Consider the following 22000-nt stretch of genomic DNA (forward strand, 5'->3'; position numbering starts at 1 on the left):
GCTGCTTCAAAGACACATATATACCAATTTAATACTGTATCTTTGTTTCTTTAATCTTATTGTTTCAACACAATCTAAATTTCAACCTCACCACTCAAATGAGTCTTTAACGATTAAAATGACTGACGACTGGCTTGAGCTAGACAATGGATCAAGACTTATACACTGGCGTGATATTTTTAGATCTACCCAAGGCCTTTGATGTTGTAACTCATGACCTGCTAGTAACCAAACTACAAATGTATGGTTGCTTCTCGTCAGCATTACTGTCGCTCAAGAGCTACTTGTCAGACCGTTAACAGTGTGTCAACATTGCAGGAACGTTATCTGATACTAAAATATTGAGATCTGGAGTTCCTCAGGGCTCAATTTTGGGCCCTACCCTCTTGCTCCTATTTATCAATGACCTGTCCTTACCCTGGAAAAATAAAGATGGCCTATTTGCTGATGATGCTACTTTCTATGCTAGTGCCTCTACTCTGACTGATGTTCAGGTACAACTTCAACAGGATCTTTCTAATACAGCGACATGGACCAAAGATCATGGCATGGCTGCCCATCCGGAAAAGACAAAATACATGATAATAAAATATTGGTACTCAACAAAAGTTGTCCCATTGGGAAGAATGTGCCCTTTTGCTGTGTTTGAACGATAGGAGTTTGGAGCAAATTCAAGATGAACATCTCTTGGGACTGGATATCAACCCCTCCCTGTCTTGGTCATCCCACGTAGAGAATCTCAAGAAAAAACTCCTCAAAGACGCTGCTCTTCTGGCTCGCATTAAAAATTCCTACCAGTCAAATATCCCATTATATGTATTTTTTATGCTAGTGTTAAACCTATTCTAGAGTACAGGGTGTATGTTTAGGGAAGCTGTAATGCAGGCTTATTGGATGAGATTTTGAAAGTTCAAAACAGATGTGTGCGCATTATACTAGATGCTGCTTTTCTGGTTAGAACGCTGCTGATTCAAATCTGTATTTGAACTAAAACTGTGGAACGATCTGACCATAAAATCGAACGACCTAACTTGGGACGATCTGACCATGGATCATGAACGGTATCGCAATACCGTGACGAATCTTCTTTCAACGAATTCTGTCAGCCAAAGGTATGAAAACCCGCATGGCCCTGATGATCAGTGATCATACCGCACATGAATTGAATTAAAACTAAATTTCCGAAATACCGCTTGGAAAACATCGATCTTAATACCGCAAAACTGGCATAACTCCTAAACACGCATTGGTTGAATCTCATAGTACTCTTTTCCATATTCAATATCCAGCCTAAAAAAAGAATAAAAATGCAAAGAGCCAAAACTTACGCCAAAATAGGACTTTCGCGCTCCAAACGATCAAATCTGTCCGCCATTTTACCCTTTCCTCGGCAGCAATGCACTGTGGGACGTTCCAAATCGCAAGGAGCCCTGGGAAGCAGTCTCTTTCCTTCTCGTCGCCAACATGGTTAGTATCGAAAAGTTGAAGTATAGTGTTTTATCCAATCCATCTATGACTATCAGGTCAATTTTCTCGGAATAAAATGAAATAAATTGCAAGTTTGAACGTTAAACTGTAGTACTGTCCTGTTATTTTGTAGGCTCGTGGTCCGAAGAAGCATTTAAAGCGTTTAAATGCTCCGCATCATTGGATGCTTGATAAATTGTCTGGTACTTTTGTAAGTAAAAGCATTAAAATATCTTCTTTTACTCTATATATTTTTAACCCTAATTGATAAAACCAGTCATTATTAATCTTTTTTGCTGGACTATGTCGATTTAATTGTTTAATGTGACTTCTCATGGAATGTTTTATGAAACATCAAGGTCACTCGAATTCTGTTCTATCATGATCAGCTTATAATTTGGGTAAGATTTTCGTACCGGCCCATATGTTTATTGTCGATACAGCAATAATTTCATACTATTTCATACATTTCGTACAAATCTCACCAAAGATTTTCACAGAGGCTATTAAAAGTTCAAAATACTCACTGAATAACAAAAGTGCCCCTTTCCTCAAAGTGTTGGTTTCTGAAGTTATCCCTTTAAGGATAATAACGTAAAAATCTGCCAGTGTTCTACTGTAAATTCTGCATTCTGATTGGCTGATATACTTGTTATCTATCAGCTCACAGTACACCTTGCTGGAAATCACCATAAATTTCTCTTGTTCTTGTAAGAGAAATGAATGTTAGCAGATTCCAATAACACAATTATTATATTTTCTTTCCTTGCATTTAATGTATATATATATATTTTCTATATAGTTTTTATGTAGTGTCAGCTCGAAGATATTAGCTTGTTAGCTACTCTAAAATTCGAGTATAAATAAAGTTTTATGTTTTTTATGTATGTTATGTATTAAAAGGCTCACTCTCAGTTTCTACTGATAGTAGATGAGGGTTTAATGTTAATCCTTCATCCCTGAGCCTCGTTCTGCCACCAGCCTGTGTCAGGTTTATTATCAGTTTCTGTTCTAGTGCATATTTCTTTCTAAACCGTTCGGTTCACAGTTTGATCGAGCAAATGGTAAGCAAAATTCAGGACTGGTAAATTTTATCCTGGAATCGCACTTACCATTTGTACAAATCAGTTCCCCTTTCAAAAATGGCCGCAAAGGCCTGAAACAGGTATCAGAGATGGCTTTGAAGAAATGGAAACTAATTATCGTTCGGAAAAACACAACAACTTTTTCAGATGCTCTGTCGCTCTGAAATTTTTCCCCTGGAATGACCCAAAAAGTTGTGTTCCATATACTTTCCAACGAGATTTTCCTGAAACTTTTTGTTCAAGGTAAACAACCTGGGCCTGGTTCCCCGTAAGATGGTTAAGTTTAACCTGGGATTAATCCAAATTTTAAGCAAGGCTTTCTTGCCCAAGAACATGCAGCCCGAGCTTACAAAACATTGTTGGGCCTTCACTTTGAGAAATGGAAATGTTAACACTAAGTGTTACTCTAAGCAGTACATAGGAAGGTAAAATACAAAAATGGAACAAAATTTTAATCCTGGATTAGCGTTAATTGCCCTTTCAGGAACCAGGCATTGGAGGAGGAGGGATACATGTAATGAACTCCTATAATACATGGGTAGTTTCAACAGTATATTGACAAACAATTTGCTCTTCGTTATAGGCACCACGTCCATCCACCGGTCCTCACAAGTTGCGAGAGTGTCTGCCCCTCATTGTTTTCCTTAGAAACCGCCTCAAATATGCTCTGAGCTATGACGAGGTCAAGAAGATTCTTAAACAAAGATTGATTAAGGTTGATGGAAAGATTAGGACTGATGTCACCTACCCTGCTGGCTTCATGGGTGAGAATTCATTATATCAATTGCATAATCCTAATTTCTGAAACAGTCACTTTTTTGCATGTTCACATCAAACAAGCTGACTTGACCCCCAATCGTTACTTTTGAATTACAAACAAGACAGGTTTCTTAGTAATTATCAAGTTCTGCCAGTGGTAAAGTTGACTGGAATAACTAGCCAAAAAGATTTTTTAAACATTATAATGCAAAGAACTGAACATTGTTCATAATTGAGGCACTTGGCAATGTAATGTAACGTGCATAAGAGCCATTTTAACTTTTCTTGCCAAAACTCGGATGAGAAAATAATAAACAGGTGGTTAATTGAATATGATGTTAAATGAGTATGATGTTAAGAGGTATATGGATCAAAGAGGGTGTTATCTTTCGAATTTAAAAATTAAAGTGGATAACAACCTGTGAGATCAACATTATTTTCATAAGCCAAATTCAGTGGTAAAGAAATTGTTTTAATTGTCATTAGAATTAAATTTCCACACTTATAATAGCCCTATCTTATTAAATAAGCCAATTAATAAGCCAATCAGAAATAGGGAAATATTTGGAACAAGTAATGATGGCCCTTGTTATTGTTATTTTGAACAAGTAATGATGGCCCATAGGCATTGCTAAAGTCCCTGCTTATTGTTATGGTGTTGGTGGCTTTGAAAAGGATTCCCTGCAGCTTTTGACTTAAGCGTGGGAACAGTTTTAGTCCATTACAGCGATATATCCCTTTGAACCCCAAGCTTTCCAAGGAAATTATATTTTTTTGACAAAATTATCCATGTTCAGCCAGATTTTGTTCTTGGGCAGTTCTGGATGGTTCTGAAATGTATTTGGTGAATTCATTTTTGCAGCCTCCAAAAAAGCCTGACCATCACTTTTGTTAGTAATTCTTCGATACATGTGTATAATTTTGCATGAAAGCTCAAAAAGCCCAAAAAATGGTTTATTTTTCTGCCATTTTTCAAACCCTAGGACAAAACACCTCACCCTTTTTCCTCCTCCCCTTCTCCCCCCCTGTTCGCTCATATTTAGGATCATGAGTACAAAGAGACTTAAGGTTTGCTAGGTTGTTTACCACGCTCACATCTGCAGCCCAGTTAAAACTTTTAATCAGAGCAGCAGGTGCTAAAGGCCCAACATTGTGTGGTTTTTATTTTATGTTACTAAACCTAAGTGTGGAGTAGGGGGCAAAGGTTGCTCATTTTGGGTTGTGCCAGGGCTGTGTCTGACATGTGTCCTTCACATTATGAGGATTAGCATAAATGTTGAAATTATGTCTAGTGCCATGACAAAGATAAAAAGATGACAGTTAATCTGTTAAGAGTCAATAAAGTGATTTTGTTCTGCCTCTTTTAGATGTCGTCTCCATTGAAAAAACTGGCGAGAACTTCCGCCTGCTCTATGACGTGAAAGGTCGCTTCACAGTGCACCGCATCACTAATGAGGAAGCTAAGGTGAGAAAAATGTTATGAATTAATGACTTCACTTTGAGAGTTAGTGGATTGATTGATTGATTGATTGAGGAGCTTGGTGTATTGTTATGGAGCAGATGATGGTGAAATAAAAAGCAGAAATTTGAAGGATGAATAATCTTTGATTCGAATTTATTACTGCTGATGCTCCGTAGTGAGAAAAAGTTCATGTGTTTCTGCTTTGTTAACAATTAGCAAGTGAAAGTGTTATTTTTTAATAAAAAATTATCATTAAATGAGATTTTGTATGATATGAGGAAATATGCAGACAGACTGAGAAGAGTGTTATCAACAACCTCCAAGATCAGCATAATTCTTTACTCCATATGATAGCTTAAATTCAATAATTGTGTTATTAGTCATTTAAAATATTTCCAAGTTCTTAACAAGCTCACCTCCTTGTAAACTTTCTTCAAAACTTTGGCCTATTTCTCGGCACGTTTTCGGGATGTAAACAGATGTTTTTTTTTCTTGCAGATACTACACAAAAAGTAGTTAACATCTATCAAGCCATATGTTTTGCGTATTCTTGCATTTCTTCCATTCAGTTTTGGTCAGAAATTTAGATACTTTAAAATTCAGAAAATAAGCCCGGGGCTTATATTTCCCAAAGGCCCTTTTAGAGGGCTTACTTTTGAAGGGACTGAGGGAAATTTGCGTTCCAAAAATGATTCGGCCAGCCATATAGTTGGAAGGCAATTTACTGTTTGTGCTTTGTTTTACTTTGTAAAGTTGAGGGCAATTTCCAAGTACAGGCCCCCAGGGGGCTCATATTTGGAGGGGCAATTTAACAGCGGTGTTTATTGCGTTACAAGTTTGGGGGACCTATATTTGGAGGGGCCTATTTTCGGAATTTTATGGTAGTTCATCTTTGAATAGCTGTGAGTGCCATTTGTTTCAGTTCAGCATTGCCCAGGTAGCCTCGTTTCTAGGCAAATATACCATTGATCAACCACGTTTCCAATCAAACTATAACATCAAATTGATGGTATATTGCTTGCATCTTTTAAATATGGGATTGGAGCCAATCAGAACCTGTATTGTAACTATTTTGAATGAATAATAATGCGGTTTTTGTTTTTTTGGCAAAAGAATATATTAAATACTATGTACTGTGAATGGTAGTGTGCTGTGAACTTAACAATAACATAATAACTCCTGGTTTGTAGTTCATTTTGTTATTTCATGCTATTCAGATTAGAGTTTGACCAATGACAAGTTATAAAAGTTCTTTAGATATTAAGATAAATTACAATTATTGCAATATATGTTGTGTGTGAAGCTTCAGGAGTTGGGTCCAATGTGGGGTGAAGCACAAGCCAAAGCTCAGCTCAGGGTAAGGTTGCGGCCTTATGCCCCAGCTGGGATAAAGAGCTTGAGTGAGTGAGTAAGTGAGTTGTGGCCAAAGTAGCATACCCTTCAGAGCTGGCCACCTATTTTAAGGTCCGTTTGCTGTCTTACTAATTAAAAAAGGCTAACATTTACCAGTAATTAATACTGTAGTTTAAACTGTGCAAGTGTCATGTTGATGTTGATAAAATATGTTTTGTGTTGATAATTCAGTACAAACTTGGCCAAGTGAGACGTGTAGCCACAGGAGCGAAGGGTATCCCATACCTTGTGACTCATGATGCCCGCACTATCCGCTACCCTGACCCTTTGATTGCTGTGCACGACACTGTTGTGTTGGAGATCAAGACTGGCAAGATCATTGATTTCATCAAGTTTGACACAGGAAATCTTGCTATGGTTGTTGGTGGCCGTAACATGGGACGAGTCGGTGTTGTTACTCATCGTGAGAGACATGCTGGTAGGTTGAAGTTTCTTAGAGATGCGGTTAATACAGTAGAAACCTGTCAGTAACAATCTGCATTTTCCCATGTAAGCCTAAAGAAGTTCTTACATAAGAATATGGTAATTAGCAAAAAGTTAACTTATTCAGGGGCCAGTTTCATTAAACTTTTACAAGTGTAATTTAGAAGTGTGGCTACTGTCTTTAGTCTCCAAAATAATAGCCTCACTTGTTTTATACTTGTGAAAGTTTTATTAAATTCTTATTTTATGAAGAAAAAATGTATTGAAGCTAAGAGTATTTAATGGTATTCAGCTTGATTCTCAACACTGGCATTCACATTGCAGTTGGAGTAATAAGGCTCCTATGTCTCCAAAGAGGATCATGAATGTTGACTTATCTTATTTGCCCTAGTATACCAAATTTTTGTAGATTTTAGAAAATAACAACCTGTTTAAAATTTTAGACCAAACAGGTTCTTGTGTAGAGGGGGCTCAACTGGCAAATTTTAGCATTATAGGTTCTTAAAACAGCAGATTCTTAATTACACGCTTTTACTGTAGCTGAACAGCTTGAGAATAAGGGAAGAGCAATTTTAACCAAAAAAAAATGCATTATAAAAAAGAGAATGTGAGTCTCGCACAGTATTCAAACCCAGAGCTGCAAATAATTTTTCTTTCTAAGGAGGCATGCATTCAGCTAAGTCACCATTTTGTTTGGGAAAGGCAAAAATGTTGTCAGACTCAATCAATGTCATGTCCATGTATGATTGTTGACTGCAATAGGAAACTGCCCACCTACCCCTCCCCAACGCCAATATAAACACTTACTTCTCTTACTTACTTAGGGCAAAATGTTGGCTTAGGGGAGGGGTAGGTGGGAAGTTTCCCAGAAGCATATAATGATCCATTATGGGGCTGGTTCAACTATTTACATGTGTTCAGGTTAGATTTTATTCATCTGGACCCAGTTGTTCGAAGGGCAATTAGTGTTTAACCCAGGGTTAAATTTAATCCGGGTTTCCGTTTCGTTTATTGAAAAGCATTTTCTTGGATAATTTTCTTTGTTGATTTTAAAAACATCCAATCATCAACTTGTTGACAAAACGAATTAAATGGAATCTACTTTTTAAGCTTCCATATCTGAATTCAAATTTTGCACTAACCCTGGGTTATCTTAGCCCAGCTTTGAACAACCCTGCCCAGGAAAATAAAAGTATTAGTTTCTTGTCTTCTGGACGTCATATGTGACCACTGGCACAGTGAAAATTTTGTTTGACATACCCAGGCAGATATTTTTAGTCAAAAGTATATACAAAATTATTTTTATGTCTCTCTCCTGCATGTATTTAGATCTCACAAGCTTCAACCTTGTTGATGAAAATATTGTTTCTTGGCATGCCAATAGTTGTCAGTGCTGGCAAAATACTCAACTCTAATCATGTGTTTTTATAGGTTCATTTGACATTGTCCATGTGAAGGACAACACAGGTCATTCATTTGCCACTCGAATCAGCAATGTGTTCATCATTGGTAAGACAAACAAGCCTCACGTGTCCCTACCCAGGGGTAAAGGAATCAGGCTCACTATTGCTGAGGAGCGAGACAGAAGGCTGCAAGAGAAGGCCAAAATGAGCTCCATGTAAATGAGATACAGAAGGACCAGTATTAAAATGTTCAGAATCACAGTATCCCCTGACTTGTGTTGTTTTCATTGCGTAAAAACCTTTAGCCTAGCAATGCTGTGCTCTAACATTGCTTTGTGACCCTGGTACTTCTTTGATTTTAAAAAATCTTAGTATTTTTAGATAACAATCCTAGGCTGGGGACCTTGTATTTCTCAGGTTTAGGCCTCTGAGCCCCTTTCAGTGTTTTCTAGAGCACAGCCTCGCTCCAGGCTCTTTTTTCAGCTATTGAGGGAGTTCATTTTGTATCCTCCAACTCCCAACGAGTGTGCAAAGGAACGATGGCGCACAAAATGGCTTGTGATCAACCCCAGCTCTAACCTAGCCTCCTATGACGGCATTCTTCATCCATTTCTTCTCAGACACAGGTACATGAGAAGTGTACTTGCGAGGCAGCGTGGTCGGTCGCTTAGAGTGACGGACTTTAAATCGCGAGGCCCCAATTAAAAGTCCCGCCCTGACCACTAGCTTGATTTTTTTCTCGCTAGTCCCTCAGCCACGATTGTAAAATAGCCATCTTGGGTCGCCTCCTATCAGCCATGTTTGTTCACCGTGTAATTTTCCATTCGAATTATTTGTGTCATTATCCCTGAAAAGCCCCACATGGGGAGAGAGTATTTAATGTATTCAAATTTTAAATTTAAGATGAATGAGTTCAATACAAGCCCTTCACGTACCGCTACAAAGCCTCTTACTGCCATCTAGTAATGCCTTTTGAGAGATAAACTTATAAAACTTGTTAAAGAAAGGAGCAAGCGCGGAAGGCAAGCGGGAAGCAAGCATGGAGCGCAAGACACTCCCCTCGCTCCCCTGAAAAAGCCCGAACGAATATAATCTGAGATCAGACCCAAAGCGTTGAATTCTTTTACGCAATCTCGGGTTAGGAAAAATGACGCGTATTCTGGAGAATACAGTATCGGTGCGTGGGAAAGATGTACAAAGACGTCTGAGAAATGAAACAAAAAATTATACTGATGATAAATCTTACGTCAATCTTGGACGCGTTACAAGAAGAACTGCCAGTGTATGGAAGAAAATGAAAAATTTTTTTCAACTCTTTACTATGCCCCAGAAAAAAAAACTCTGTAGGCTGAATTCTGCGGAGAAACATTTTTACATCTCGCCCCGCTCCGATTATTTCTAATGGTCCGTCTTTAAAAGCAATGCTAAACCAAGGCAAATGAAAGACTGGTTTCGACCCTTGAGTAATAACTGTTATAAAATAAAATCCGCTCAAATTTCTGGCTGGAGCGCAATGTTATTTGCGCGTGCAGTCTAGCTGTATGCGCGCAGTAACTACGTCACAAATGCTGACTATGGCGTCACCACAACGAACATCGTCAAGATTCGAGCTCTCTACGGTTTTGTGCTCTTAGTGTTAAAGGAAACCTGTTGGATATGGAAAGTTCTACGGAGAGATTTTTCAAAGGGTTTTCACTAGAGGATTACAGGCATCAAGTTTTTATGAAAAGTCTGGAAAAGGAAAAGAAGCAATGTCTTGATCGACTGCGGGAAGAAACGCACGTGTTCAAAATGTCCATAAAACCACCTGTGAAATGTCAAGAAGAGTGTTGGAGTCAATACGGGGAGATATTCCATGCAAATGGAGATAAGAGAGAAACGCGTTCCATAACGCATATTAACATAGAAGGTTGGTTAATAACCTTTTGGATTGTATAAGCCTGAGAGCGGTTACAAAACTGTTTCCCGCTTTAATATGCTGTTTTCCGTTATACTCACCAAAAGCATAAGTCCTTGCAAAAGTTTCCCTCAATTAAAATGTTTTATTTAGAGCAAGTAGACACATTCTGGGTCTCTCCTCACCTAGACTGCGTGAAAAGATTTTCGAGCAAAAGACTCTCCGGTCCCTTACTCATGATGAATTTCTCGTTTGCTGATGCACCTTGCTACACTGTAGTGTCGTTGGGAACATCTATAAATTGTTCAAGTTGCTACGTGCGTAGGCATTGAAAAACTTCCCATATTTGAGAGAAATCAATTTCTTCTCATTGTCACACCTTATGATGCGAAGTGAATGAAATGACAAGAAACGAAAAATTGTGGGAAACGATTCAAAGTTAGACGATAAATTGCGCGCGCGCAGAAAGACCAACCCGGATTCTTGTCCCGCCGGGGCTCCTCCCTTTTGATTGGAGAAGCCCGGAGTGAGCTGATAAACATACTTTGAGTACTTTGCACAGGCGAATTTTGTCCCGTTTCCTTCATTCCGGCGCTGTTTCTTTTCAGGTTAAATCAAAGCTCCTGGAGACAAAGTAAGATGGATATCTGACTCGTTTTTCTAATTTAACACTCTTCGGTATTTCTTTACCAGGTGATGTGAACGAAGACAACAAAACCAGCAACACAAATAAACCCCTCACCGATCGCCAGATTCAAACACCATCAAAATCAATACAGAACTGCAATGAGATGAATAAGGACATTCAAAGACGCTATCAAGAGCGAACCAGAAACAAGGGACAGAGGAACAAGGATCCCAAGAAGAAAACCAAACCAGCCGGTCTTACTCTGCTGGAAATATTATGCGGCGAGTTTGAGAATGGTACCTTGTTAGGAAAGAGAACAGAGAGCATTCAAGAAAAAAAAGAGTCTGGTAGAGATTGTTGTGCAACTAATGTAAAACATGGACGTACAAAGAAAGCGCAAACAGCTGGCGAGGGCCAAGAATCACTCCTTACAGATAGCGAAAAAAGTTTGAAGTTAGCCAAAGCAGCGAGCAGCAAAGCGCGTTCGTACACATCCAAGAGCAGTTGTGAGGTCTTTCAATCAGGACATGGCGAAAGTAAGGGAAACTTAAACTGTAATACACCGGTGGTTATATCAAAAATAGCTGGTACTGAAGGATTTTATTCCAGTGATTCACCAAAAGAATCTTCGGTTAGTGAGATGGGTATAAGCTCTGAAGAAACCGTCGCCCTTCGGGGCAGATCTGCGCAGAATCTTAATTCGACTTCGGGAGATCTTATAATTAAAAACCACAAGATTGAGCTAGAAAACCAGACAACCAGGAGGCAGTTGTGCGAAGGGATCCATTCAAAGCTTGATGACCGTTCAACTTCCCTAGGTACTACTACAAAGATCGAGAGCAGATCGCCGATTCTTAGCTCGGATTACCCTAGCCGTTTGACGGAAAGTAGTCTGGAGGTAAAAACACCAGAAAGTTGCAGGTTTGTGCATTTTAAGGAACGGTGCAAGATATCGAAAAGGAAGAATAAAAAAGGAAATTGTGTTGAAAAAAGCAGAGGCAAGGAGAAATTGAAGAGGACACGAAGTTTAGGCGTGAAACTGTTTCAATTTGATGGCCTCCAGTTTCCTCAAAAACGAATATCAAAGGTAAGGCTAGCCTTAGAAAACAGCGAACATCCCACTGGTTTCCCCGTAAAGTGACGTCTGAGGAGCGAGCGCAGAAATTTCTTAGTGATGATGTGTCACTACCCAGATCTGGGTAGTGCTTTTGATTGATTGAGGCAAATTTCCCACGTGGCGCGACCAATCAAAAGCACTCCCCTGCTAATGACACGTAATCAGTATGGAATTTCTTCGCTTGTTCCTGAGACGTCTGGCGCTTTCCACGACGGGAAAGCGCGCGGAAAGGACTAAACACGACTACCGGTGCTCAATTTGCCGCTCTGCCATTGTTCAAGCCAGTTGTTTGATTTGCGCGCGCCGTCGTCAACTGACGTTCCCGTTGTGTTGCTAAATCAGCCTATTAAAAACTTTGGGAAACTTCCATGGAAAGGTCCATCGAGTGAAGAACGTGAAGTTCCATTCTTTTATGCTCTCATTACCAGGATTTAAGATGGTGGCACAGATATCGCCTTAAACTGGTGATTCCTTTCCAAGCCTCGTAAATGGAACATACATTTCCATCGGAAAAGTTTCCAACGGGAAAACAGGACTACCTTTTCAATTTTCCAGTTATTCCCGGGCATTTTCCAGTGGAACGCCCAAAAAGAGTATGTTCCATTTAGAATACATCCCAACCGGAATCTCCGGAATTTCTTGGTATTAAAATGGAAAGCGCCCGTCATTTCGCAGGAAAACAAGTAGTGGGGCTTCCCGAAATGGCGACAGTTTTCTCATGGGGGATGAAGATCCCGCAAAGTTCGTGTGACACTGTTTACATATCTTAATTGGCTGAAATAATCTTTCTAGATTTGAATAATCTAAAGGTGCCTTCAAATTATCAATGAGCCAGTGGTTAGGTTCAAATCTTTTTCCCTGAATGGACGCTAGAAGCGGGATCTGTATTAAACAAGCAAACCCCAAACAAAGTAAAAAGCCAGAAAAACGGCAAGCAGTAGTTTGACCCTAATGCGTTCGGATTTTGACCATTCCATATTTATCAAAGATAATATTGACACCGCGTGGTCTGTTCACAGACCCTCACAAAAGTCTGTGAAGAGCCGGCTATTGACACCGAAATGATCTATTTTGCAAATTATGTATTTTGCCATCAAACTGTATCAAACGTGTACGATTGAGTGGGTGGTCGTTAATTTTGTTTCAGGAAGAAACCGAAGACCAGACCAGACAAAAGATGGACCAATTCTTTGCCAAAGTTGAACACACCAAAACGTGTCAAACAAGCACGCCAAGATGGCGGTGTACGAGTGGTGTAGACTCCAGCGCAAGAAAAACAGAAAGGAAAATCGCTGTCGAACAGGGAAAACGTTCTTGTGGACAGGAGAAGAAAGAACATGGTTATCGCAGGGCTAAACCGTGGCCTACACAAGTTTGGACTTAAAATCGTGGAGGTTTGGGGGGGGGGGGGGGGATCATTATCGAAGACCAAATGTTGTGTTTGTATAGTGTGTAATTGCAAGTTGTTCCAATAATTAAAATAAAGTAATTTATATTTGACTCTGTTCTTGACTCTGACCCTTAGGTAGCGTTCACACTTGGTGTCCGGACACGGTGCCCGAGAACGGTACTCGCTGGGCACTAATGTGAACCACCCTTTTTTAAGTACCTCGGGAGAATTCGGCTTGCGCGGTGCCGTTGTCCGAGAACAAGGTGGAGACCTTGTACTCGAGCGCAAAAGTGGGCACCTGGTTTCTGTGTTCACACCGTGGAGTAACTATGTACACTGTCAAAATATCGGGTACTCAAGATGTGAACACAACACCATTAATTTTGCTGGTGCCCAGGCATTAGTTCCCGGGCTCCAAGTGTGGGAGCCCCTTAACACTCTGTAGAGGCATGTTTTTAAAACTGACATTTAAAATTTCGGGAAAGGAAAGTTATTGAACGTTGAGTTACTTCACTCTGCTAACAGAGCACAAGTCTGATTTCCTCTTGCTTTGAAGGAACTGTACTTTTTTTATTATTATGAAAATGATACGTACTGACGTTTGGACAGAGACATTTGAACCTGATCTGATTTTGACTTTGCAGGAATCTACGTTGCAGACATGCCGCGAATCAGCGTGCTTAATTAATGCTCTCCCGAATTTAAGGTTTTATTTCATAGCCTGCAGAACAGACGCTATTTTTTTCGCGTTTTTCAGGACAACGAAGGCAAGCGTTGGTGGGTGTGGAGTGCTGGACGGTAACGCCTCTTCTGTGGTAGACTAGGCTTCATTTGTTTGCACATTCTCAAAACAATCCTTGACTACCCTCTCCTCCGCACCCCCCCCCCCCCCCCATCCCCTCACTCCGCCCGAGAGGAGATGTACAGGTTCCATTCCAGTCTCAATGTATTCTCGTCCCCAGAGCCACTCGGTTTAATTTGTAACCGACTAGTGGAGCCCCTCTTTTCTCGACCACGTGACCAAGAAACAACGGGCTCTGGGGACCAGAATGGTCTCAACGGCATCTGGCCGCACAATTGACCCTGCTCGCGGCCTACTAGTGACCCCGTTTTCGCTTCTCGTGATTTGCTCACTGGCAGTTGACTGATGCTTGAGGCTACAGAACTATATTTCAATGACTTTTGGAAGTTCCTATTAACCAAAAAGACAATCATAAAGAAACAGCATTCATTTTCGAAGAGCTAAAAAAAATTAAAGAGTCAATCACGCAGAATTGGCCTCTAAAATTTTCGCTCTTATTGATGATTTCATCTCTGAAAGAAATGAAAAAAGTCAAAAGCATGATTGGACACAGATCGAACGGGAGCAAACTCCAGAAGAAATAAAAGTTAACCTTTTAGCTTAGAGTTTAGGCTTACCGTCCACACTAGTGAGGCTAATAATTAATCCGGATAAATTCTACACCGGAAAACTCTCTTCAAAGTGGACATTTTTTTGGTGTTTTGGCGTGGACAGAAAAAGTTGATTTTTCAAAAGGGAACCTTCCAAAAACGCAGACGCAATGATAAACATGTGATTTCTCTCAAAGCGATGCACTTGCAAATTTATTCAGGATTTGTGAGAACACAGAAGACATTTTATCCGTCCCTCACCCGTTTTTGATCTCAAGAAAATTTCCATATCAGAAAAGCATTCAAAATTTCAGCACATTAAAAACAAGGTTACTAACTTCACTAACTTTATTCTAGGTCAAATAACAGTGATAGTCGTGTTAAATTCTGTTATCTTTTTCTTTCTTTTTTCCATCTGTATATTGGCGCCGACTTCTCGTCTTTCTGTATCTTTACCCGTCGTCCTTTTCCCTAGAAGAACAACGTTGACAACGATTACTTAACAATTTTTCATGGCCTACACTCTTATAGACCATAGAAATGAGGCCATAAAATATTCAAAACTCATGAAGTGGAATCACGAGCCGCAGGCGAGTGGTTTCACTGCAAAGTTGAGGTCTTATGCGCCCACTGGCGCGATGAGACTTGATGATGATGATGATGATGATAAGAGTGTATACCATGGAAAATTGTGATCGATTTGTTTTTTTTTTTCACGAAAGACCAAAAACAAAACAACCAGCACTGCATGACATGTTACGTCATTTTCATAGTCTATATTCTCATAGACCATTGCTCTCGACCAATCAGCGCGCGAGGATTCGCTCAGTTATTGTAAAAAATATAATACTAAAAGAGATATAACTACTCACTAAGAATTATTTAACTCAAAGCAACTATCATGGTACAGAAAGATATTATACTGATAGGGTAGCCTGTTTCAGGCTCTCACGCGCAAGTGAAAGGCACGCGAAAATATAAGCGCGTCATCTGGCGCTTCCACTCTTTTAGGAGTTAAATTTGAATTTTCAGACGACCTTCCCCGTCCCATTCTTGTGTTACCCCTCACCAGTATTACATACCATGAGATTTTTTTGAAGCTCCAGCTCTTCTGAAATCTTTCTGATTTTCTTTTCTCGCTCGATTCTCTCTCTTAATTCATCGTAGCAACGGCGTCTCTGCTTTTCAAGTTTCTGAAATTAGAAATCACTGTTAAAAGAAAAGGAAAACAAGTAGGTAACGAGCAATTAAGGTAACTACTGTGCTAATCCAAAGTAAACCCTTATCTGATCCCAACACCAAGAAAACAGGCCATTGGAAACGAGGCTGGAGTTGACCTTGTTTTGATACAAGCCTTCCTGCTTTATTACGTAAAATCTAAATCATGTTGTTGTTCGTATGCTAACTAGTATTTTTCAAGCATAATTCCAATAAGAAAACAAAAGAGGTTTGTATCAAAACAAGGTCAACCTCAGCCTCGCATTCACACGAAGCCTCAGGCACTAAGCCCACAACCGGTAAAATGGCGTATTGGTAAATGTAAGATGGGAAATCTTGTCACTCTTAAAATCCACTTTCGTGAAGTCAAGTGTAGTCTTTTCATTTTTGTTGCTCACTTTTCAAGGGGAAAGGGAGTCGACTTGTCCTAGTTTCAAGCCTTAACCCTTTCGCTGCCAGAATGCTTGATGAAGTTTTGTAAGGTGTCTCTAACTTTTGAGTCCGTGGACGAAATCCTAGGATGTGACCATTCAAATGAAAGCTCTCTGCCTGTACTTTCACATGAAACTAATTATTTCCCAAAATTTTAGGAATGAAATTTGGTCGAAATTTGCCTTTGGCCACATTTAGCAGTGAAAGGGTTAAAAGTCCCAAGAGTGACAAACATCAATTTTCTCTTAACAATAATAATACACAATCAAGAGAATAGATTGTGAGAATTAATAAAATAATCACCTAAGGGGAAATGCTTTGATCTTTTATCACATTCTCTCAACTTACTCTTTATAGAAATATATAGAGACCAGTTTGGAGAATTTGTATGTGCATATTATCACAATAAAAGTTATAGTCTATTTTTGTTAGCATCTACTTTTGTTTGGAGTTTTTTCAGGTACAACAACTCTACTTTTCATTGTAAGCATGCCTTAATTCATGGATCATTTTTGTTCCGTGTTTGAATACCTGGACAATGTGATCATCTGGCGCTTGAATTAAATGATTCTTGAGCGTTTCCTTTTTGGGTCTGTTGTATGTTCTTGAAACTAGTTCAGGTACGGTGTCAAAGTATGCTGCAGCGCTGAACGATTGAGCTAAAACAAAAACAAGTGATCTACGTGTTTAAAGAAAACATGAATACACTTTTAACCCTTCCAAATTCATTAAACCAGCCTGATTGTTTTGTTTTGTTATTTTTTGGGGAGGACAGAGCTGCAGAAACAGAGAAAAAACTGTGCACAAGCAGAGCATTGTCCCCAGCAAGATAGAGTTTTGTCTACTGTACAGCAGATCAATGACTACAGGCAGTACGAAAAGCCTTAAAAAGCAGATGAAGCATTATTCTCTTCAGTAATGAAAAAAATCTTAATTGAAACGATATTTAAGTATGTTACATTTTCTGAAATTACACAATTTTAAGAGGACATTACACTTCTAAAAAGGAAAACTTCAATTTTCAGTCTTGTTGACTAAAACTAAGATAACTACTGTAAACTGTATCTTGACGAACACTTCTATAAGATGGACACCTTGATCCCTGCCTTTCTTATTCTAAAAAGTGGACAATTACTGCAAGTCCTAAAGGTGACACCTTAGAGAGAGATAACTGTATTGCATTTTAGCTGAACACCCCAGAAAGAACCTTTTAGCTTGAACTTCAGAGGGCAACTTTGGTGTTTACCTTCTTTCTTAGTGTCCACAAAAACTATATGCTGGTTTGTAGGCTGAGAATCATCCTTTTCTCCTAACAAATGAAGGCTGGATTGTAGCTTCTCTATTTTCTGGTAATAAGAAAAAGACATTATAAGAGACCTGTCAGTACTTTGAAGAGAGTGAGCTTGTGCAACTGGAGCAAGGCACAGATTCAAATGTACAAATTTTCCCGACTCTCCCCTTTTTGAAGGACAAATTTTGAGCTGACCCCCCTACCCCCCTCTCACACATCCCTTTCTTAATGTTTTACAAGAGCAAAATCATTGACCCTGCATTACCCTTTGCACCACATCTAAATAATTAACAGACCCAAAGGTTTATGTCATTCACAAAAGAAATCACAGATGGTTTAAAAAAAAAACAAGTAATAAATCACTTAGGTAGAACACTTTCCTATTGATTAGATAGTGATTCACATAACTTTTGGAAAAACAAACCAAATATGAAATTTTTTAAGGGGAATATGCTGATTCTGAAGCTGAGTTCTCTCTGGGTTTTGCTTATCCTGTATTGCAGACAAAATCTAACCCCAATTAGTAACATCAGAGAAGCAGCACCAAGATCCTTGTTCTGGGACCCAAATGGACTCAACAAATTTCTTGAAGTGTGTTTTGAACTTCCTTTCATCCTGATTGGCAAATCAACAATGGCTTTTTCAACAGGCCAATCATGGTGTGTACTCAAATCCTGGTACACAGGTGGGTACCCAGAACAAGGATTTCAGCGCCGTTTGTAGCAGTAGATGTTACTTATCAGGGTTTAGTTTTGTCGCTGGCACAGGCTAGGCTTTGCTGTGTTTTGGAAAAGCACAAAGCACAAGGCCAAAAAGTTGAGTTGACATCTTCTGTAGCAGAGCATAAAGGCAAAAAGGGAAAGGAAAGTTGAGAATGAAAAAGATTCTTTATATTTAGTTCATCAAGCAACACAGGCCTCTTGATCTTCTTTTCTAAGTACACCACTGTTAAAAACTATACGAGTTACCTTTGCCTCCATGGATCTTTTGGAGTTGATGTAATTAAGATCTTGAGTTTTCATCAGTTTTAGTGCATCAGCAGTGTGCTTCTTTTTTCTTTTGATGGTATGTACTCCATCCTTAAATTGAGGATACACACACTTACAAAAACGTTCCTAAAGTTTCACATTAAAAACATCTTTAAAGACATAATTATTTCCCCGAAATTCATTTTAAAACAGTTGGATTTATTTTGACCAGTTGGAAAAAAAGCTTGTGGAAGGCAATTACTTTAATCCCTCTTTACAGTTATGTTTTAAAGCCATCAAATGATCCCACTTTAAAGCTTTTCTATACAGCTTGATCATAACCAGGAAAAATACCAACATTTGTACTCCTTGACCAAATTATGACAGGACAATTTCTCCCTTTAACTTTTAAATCTGTGGATAAAATCCTGTGGTGTTACCACTTAAATCAAACCTCTTCAGCAGTACTTTCACGTTGTACTATTTGTTCAGTACATAGGTACGTAAATTTTGAGTCTGTCGATGAAATCCTATGGTGTTACTATACATGGTACTACTTTTTCAAAGGAGTTTAAAAAATGAAAATTGGAATGCTTCTGAATTTTTTTACATTGCCCACTATTAAAAGTGAAAGGGTTAAAAAAAAAAAGCTATTTTTCTAAATCGGTATGAAGTGTTGTCTCTACTTAAAATCATTCCAGTCATATACAAGAGCTTGAAAGAGACCTCCTTCCAAAAAAAACACTAATACTTACATTTGTTTTGTTCCTGATCATCTTGAAATAGAATTCATCTGGATTTCTGTTCAGTGCCTAAGGCAATTTGAAAACAAACAGAGGTTATTATATCATGTAAACTAATATTAATATTCTAAAAACAATAGAAAACCAAAGCAGGTAATTAAAACCTTTCAAACATCTAAGAGGAAGATTATTAAGACAGGCCTTCTGTAGACAGGGTGTGAATATTTAGAGTTTAGATGTGACATTGGCCAATTTTAATTTTAAAAGGGCTTTAAAGGCCTTTTTGCTAAAACTTTTTAGACTCTGATTTAGAGCAGTCTGTCATACAGTGGGTATAGAACAGCACAATAGAAAGAAATTTTCAGAAATTCAAACTGCAAAGTTCTGTCTGCTGTTTTGGTCAATACCAGTTTGAAAAAATATAGATCAAGCACTTACAGCAAAATGTTGACCCATGACTAACCACAGTCATAACATGAGAGCTGGCATTTTGACTAAAACTCCTTCAACAGCTCCTATAAATTTACGGTTCTATAGCTTTAAAATTCAAAGGAGAAATGGGTTGCAAATCAGTTACCTTCTCTCTGAGGATTTTAAGCCTGTTTTGTTTGCTGTGGTAATCTCTAAAATAAAGGAAAAAAGATGCATAAATTAAAAAATATAGTTGACTCTTAATAAGGGCAAGTCCAGAGTTCTAAACACTTGGCCATGCCGCCTCGTTCAGCCAAGATTTGAACTTTGACCTCTGTAATACCAGTGCAGTAGTCTAACCAATATTGAACTAGTAAACTAACTGTGAGCTGGTCATTAAATTGATTCATAATATACCCAAGAAAGATAAAGATATAGTAAAAACCTGTGTGTAAGAACCCGGTGGCTTAAAACCTGTTGGCGGAAACTTGCCATTTAAATACCCAAAAAAATATAAGAACCTGTTTAGCCATGCAAGATCACACAGGTTCATGTATCCGGGTTACAGTAAAATTATGATAAAAAATTTGAACCATTGCAAGGAAGATTGACTTTGAGATTTGCAAGTTTATATAATGTAAATAAAAGTAAAAAGTTCATGGAACTTCATTGCTTTTATTACTTTTCTCTCCAAAATTTAAGTTATTTTACTATTTATCTCTCATGTGTCACAACACTATAGAATGTAATTTAATTATTGTAACTACTCAGCTTGTTTAGTTTTTGACCATGCTGAGTAGTTTTTTGCCTGAACTACTATAATTTATCCTGTTTTTTGTAAACGTTTTTAAAGATCAAAATAAAAGAGGTTTGCAGAGCACTGTTGTGAATAAAATAATGTTTATTTCAGGACAAAACCCTAGTGTATGTATTTTTCTAACCAAACCCTTAAACTATCTCCTTCTTAGAAATTAAGAACCTACTTAGGCTAAATTGCCAATAACTAGCCCAAAATACAAGAACCTCTTTTTCCGGACTTAAAAAAATTTAGGCTTTTACACATGGGTTTTTAGTGTAACAAATAATGTGAAATGCTTTCTAACATATCCCAAGTCTCTAACAGGACTTCAAGTTTAGGAATAGGGATTGTTTTGAGAGCATTTCAAAATGTTGCTTACTTCATTGCTTACTAGGTGGACCATGCACAGGTTGTTGAAGCGTCAGTCACTGTCTACAACATTCCTAAATTCAGGACTATGCTCACCCAGAAGATCATACTCAACCTACTTATGAAATGACTCCTGGCTTCAAACCTTTCACAGCATTACCTATCTCATTTACTTGCTAGTCGGCATTTGTCCAATCTTGCCATGACCAAATTTCAACCCTTTCAGGCATGATCATAAACCCCTAAATTTTCAATAGAAAGCACTGGTGGCCCACCTTATCTGAAGGTCTGTAACCTTCCCTTTTAGGTTAATTTATGTTAACTCTCACCTTGCTCTTAATACATAATCCTTGTGCTTCTCAAGTAGACCATACTGTTTTCTGCTTTTTAACTACATGGAACACAATAGAATTGACAGGAAGTTTTACTTTTTTTCTTAAACTATTTGCATCAACAGATGTTGCCCCTGTTTCAACTACTGCTTATTTATCGAACTGAGACTCGGAAATGCAGGTAATTATGTTGAGGATGACTATATTCTACAGAAAAATAAGCTTACAGAAAGGAGAGGAACTTAACCAGAATGAAAACAACCATATAAAGAAAAAGAGAAATATGTAAACATGTTAAGATGGAATCCTTCAGGAAGTTGAGTAATTTCATTTTTGGTAGACAAAACCTAGTCTCCTTCGCAGCCGTTATTAGGGTCGTCACGCAAGAGGAGCATTGCATGACGACCCTAACAACAGCTGCGAAGGAGACTAACAAAAACCTTGTACCAGAGTAATCTAAACAATATCACAGTCTTTTTTACATTTTTCAAGGGCTGTAGATGTAATTAGTTATCTGTAATAAAACCAAAGAAAATTTCTTATGAGAGCCCGAGAAAATATATTTCATTTATTTCACAAAATTGCATCCTACACATGAAATTTTCAGAATTTTACCTGTGTTTTCACAATTCTTCTGAAATTTGACATTTATTTTCTCGGGCTCCCATGAGAAATAGTCTTTGGTATTATTACAGATAACTAATGATATCTATAGCCATTGAAAAATGTAAAAAAGAATGCGATACTGTTTAAATTATTAGGGTACAAGGTTTTCTTTGTCCACTGAAAATTGCAATTACTCAATTTCCTGATGGATTTCGTCTTAATTCTTGACTGTTTATCGAATTCTCCCTCCATATTATACTGCCGCTTGTTAAAAACAAGTTTATCACATAAAATTGTCTTTTCCTCTCTAACCTGTCCTCTTTCCTTGTGAAATCTCTGATAGGACTTTTTAGCTTTCTCAAAGGACGCCATCTTGAAAAACCTTCGGAGCCTGC

The 22000-nt window shown here is 38.4% G+C and overlaps 3 protein-coding genes across 3 annotated transcripts; 2 read left to right on the plus strand and 1 right to left on the minus strand.

Moving 5' to 3' along the window:
- Positions 1-1405: 1405 nt before the first annotated feature.
- LOC140950325 (small ribosomal subunit protein eS4-like) lies at positions 1406-8276 on the plus strand. The gene is made up of 6 exons (XM_073399548.1): positions 1406-1467; positions 1601-1678; positions 3136-3316; positions 4679-4776; positions 6358-6604; positions 8041-8276. Exons 1-6 carry the CDS (start codon positions 1465-1467, stop codon positions 8229-8231), a joined length of 798 nt encoding a protein of 265 aa, XP_073255649.1. The 5' UTR covers positions 1406-1464; the 3' UTR covers positions 8232-8276.
- A 1361-nt stretch (positions 8277-9637) lies between these two features.
- Positions 9638-13041, plus strand: LOC140929559 (uncharacterized). The gene is made up of 3 exons (XM_073379316.1): positions 9638-9921; positions 10603-11624; positions 12802-13041. The coding sequence occupies exons 1-3, from the start codon at positions 9669-9671 to the stop codon at positions 13036-13038; spliced, it is 1512 nt and encodes a 503-aa protein (XP_073235417.1). The 5' UTR covers positions 9638-9668; the 3' UTR covers positions 13039-13041.
- Positions 13042-14766: 1725 nt separating this feature from the next.
- On the minus strand, positions 14767-21997 carry LOC140938450 (probable U3 small nucleolar RNA-associated protein 11). Its single transcript, XM_073387925.1, has 9 exons — positions 21918-21997; positions 20997-21058; positions 19666-19711; positions 19101-19157; positions 18346-18456; positions 17333-17432; positions 16618-16745; positions 15519-15629; positions 14767-14907 (listed from the first exon to the last, which is right to left on the minus strand). Exons 1-9 carry the CDS (start codon positions 21975-21977, stop codon positions 14827-14829), a joined length of 756 nt encoding a protein of 251 aa, XP_073244026.1. The 5' UTR covers positions 21978-21997; the 3' UTR covers positions 14767-14826.
- Positions 21998-22000: the final 3 nt, after the last annotated feature.

Source organism: Porites lutea, chromosome 1, assembly GCF_958299795.1.
Source record: "Porites lutea chromosome 1, jaPorLute2.1, whole genome shotgun sequence".
Lineage (NCBI taxonomy): Eukaryota > Metazoa > Cnidaria > Anthozoa > Scleractinia > Poritidae > Porites > Porites lutea.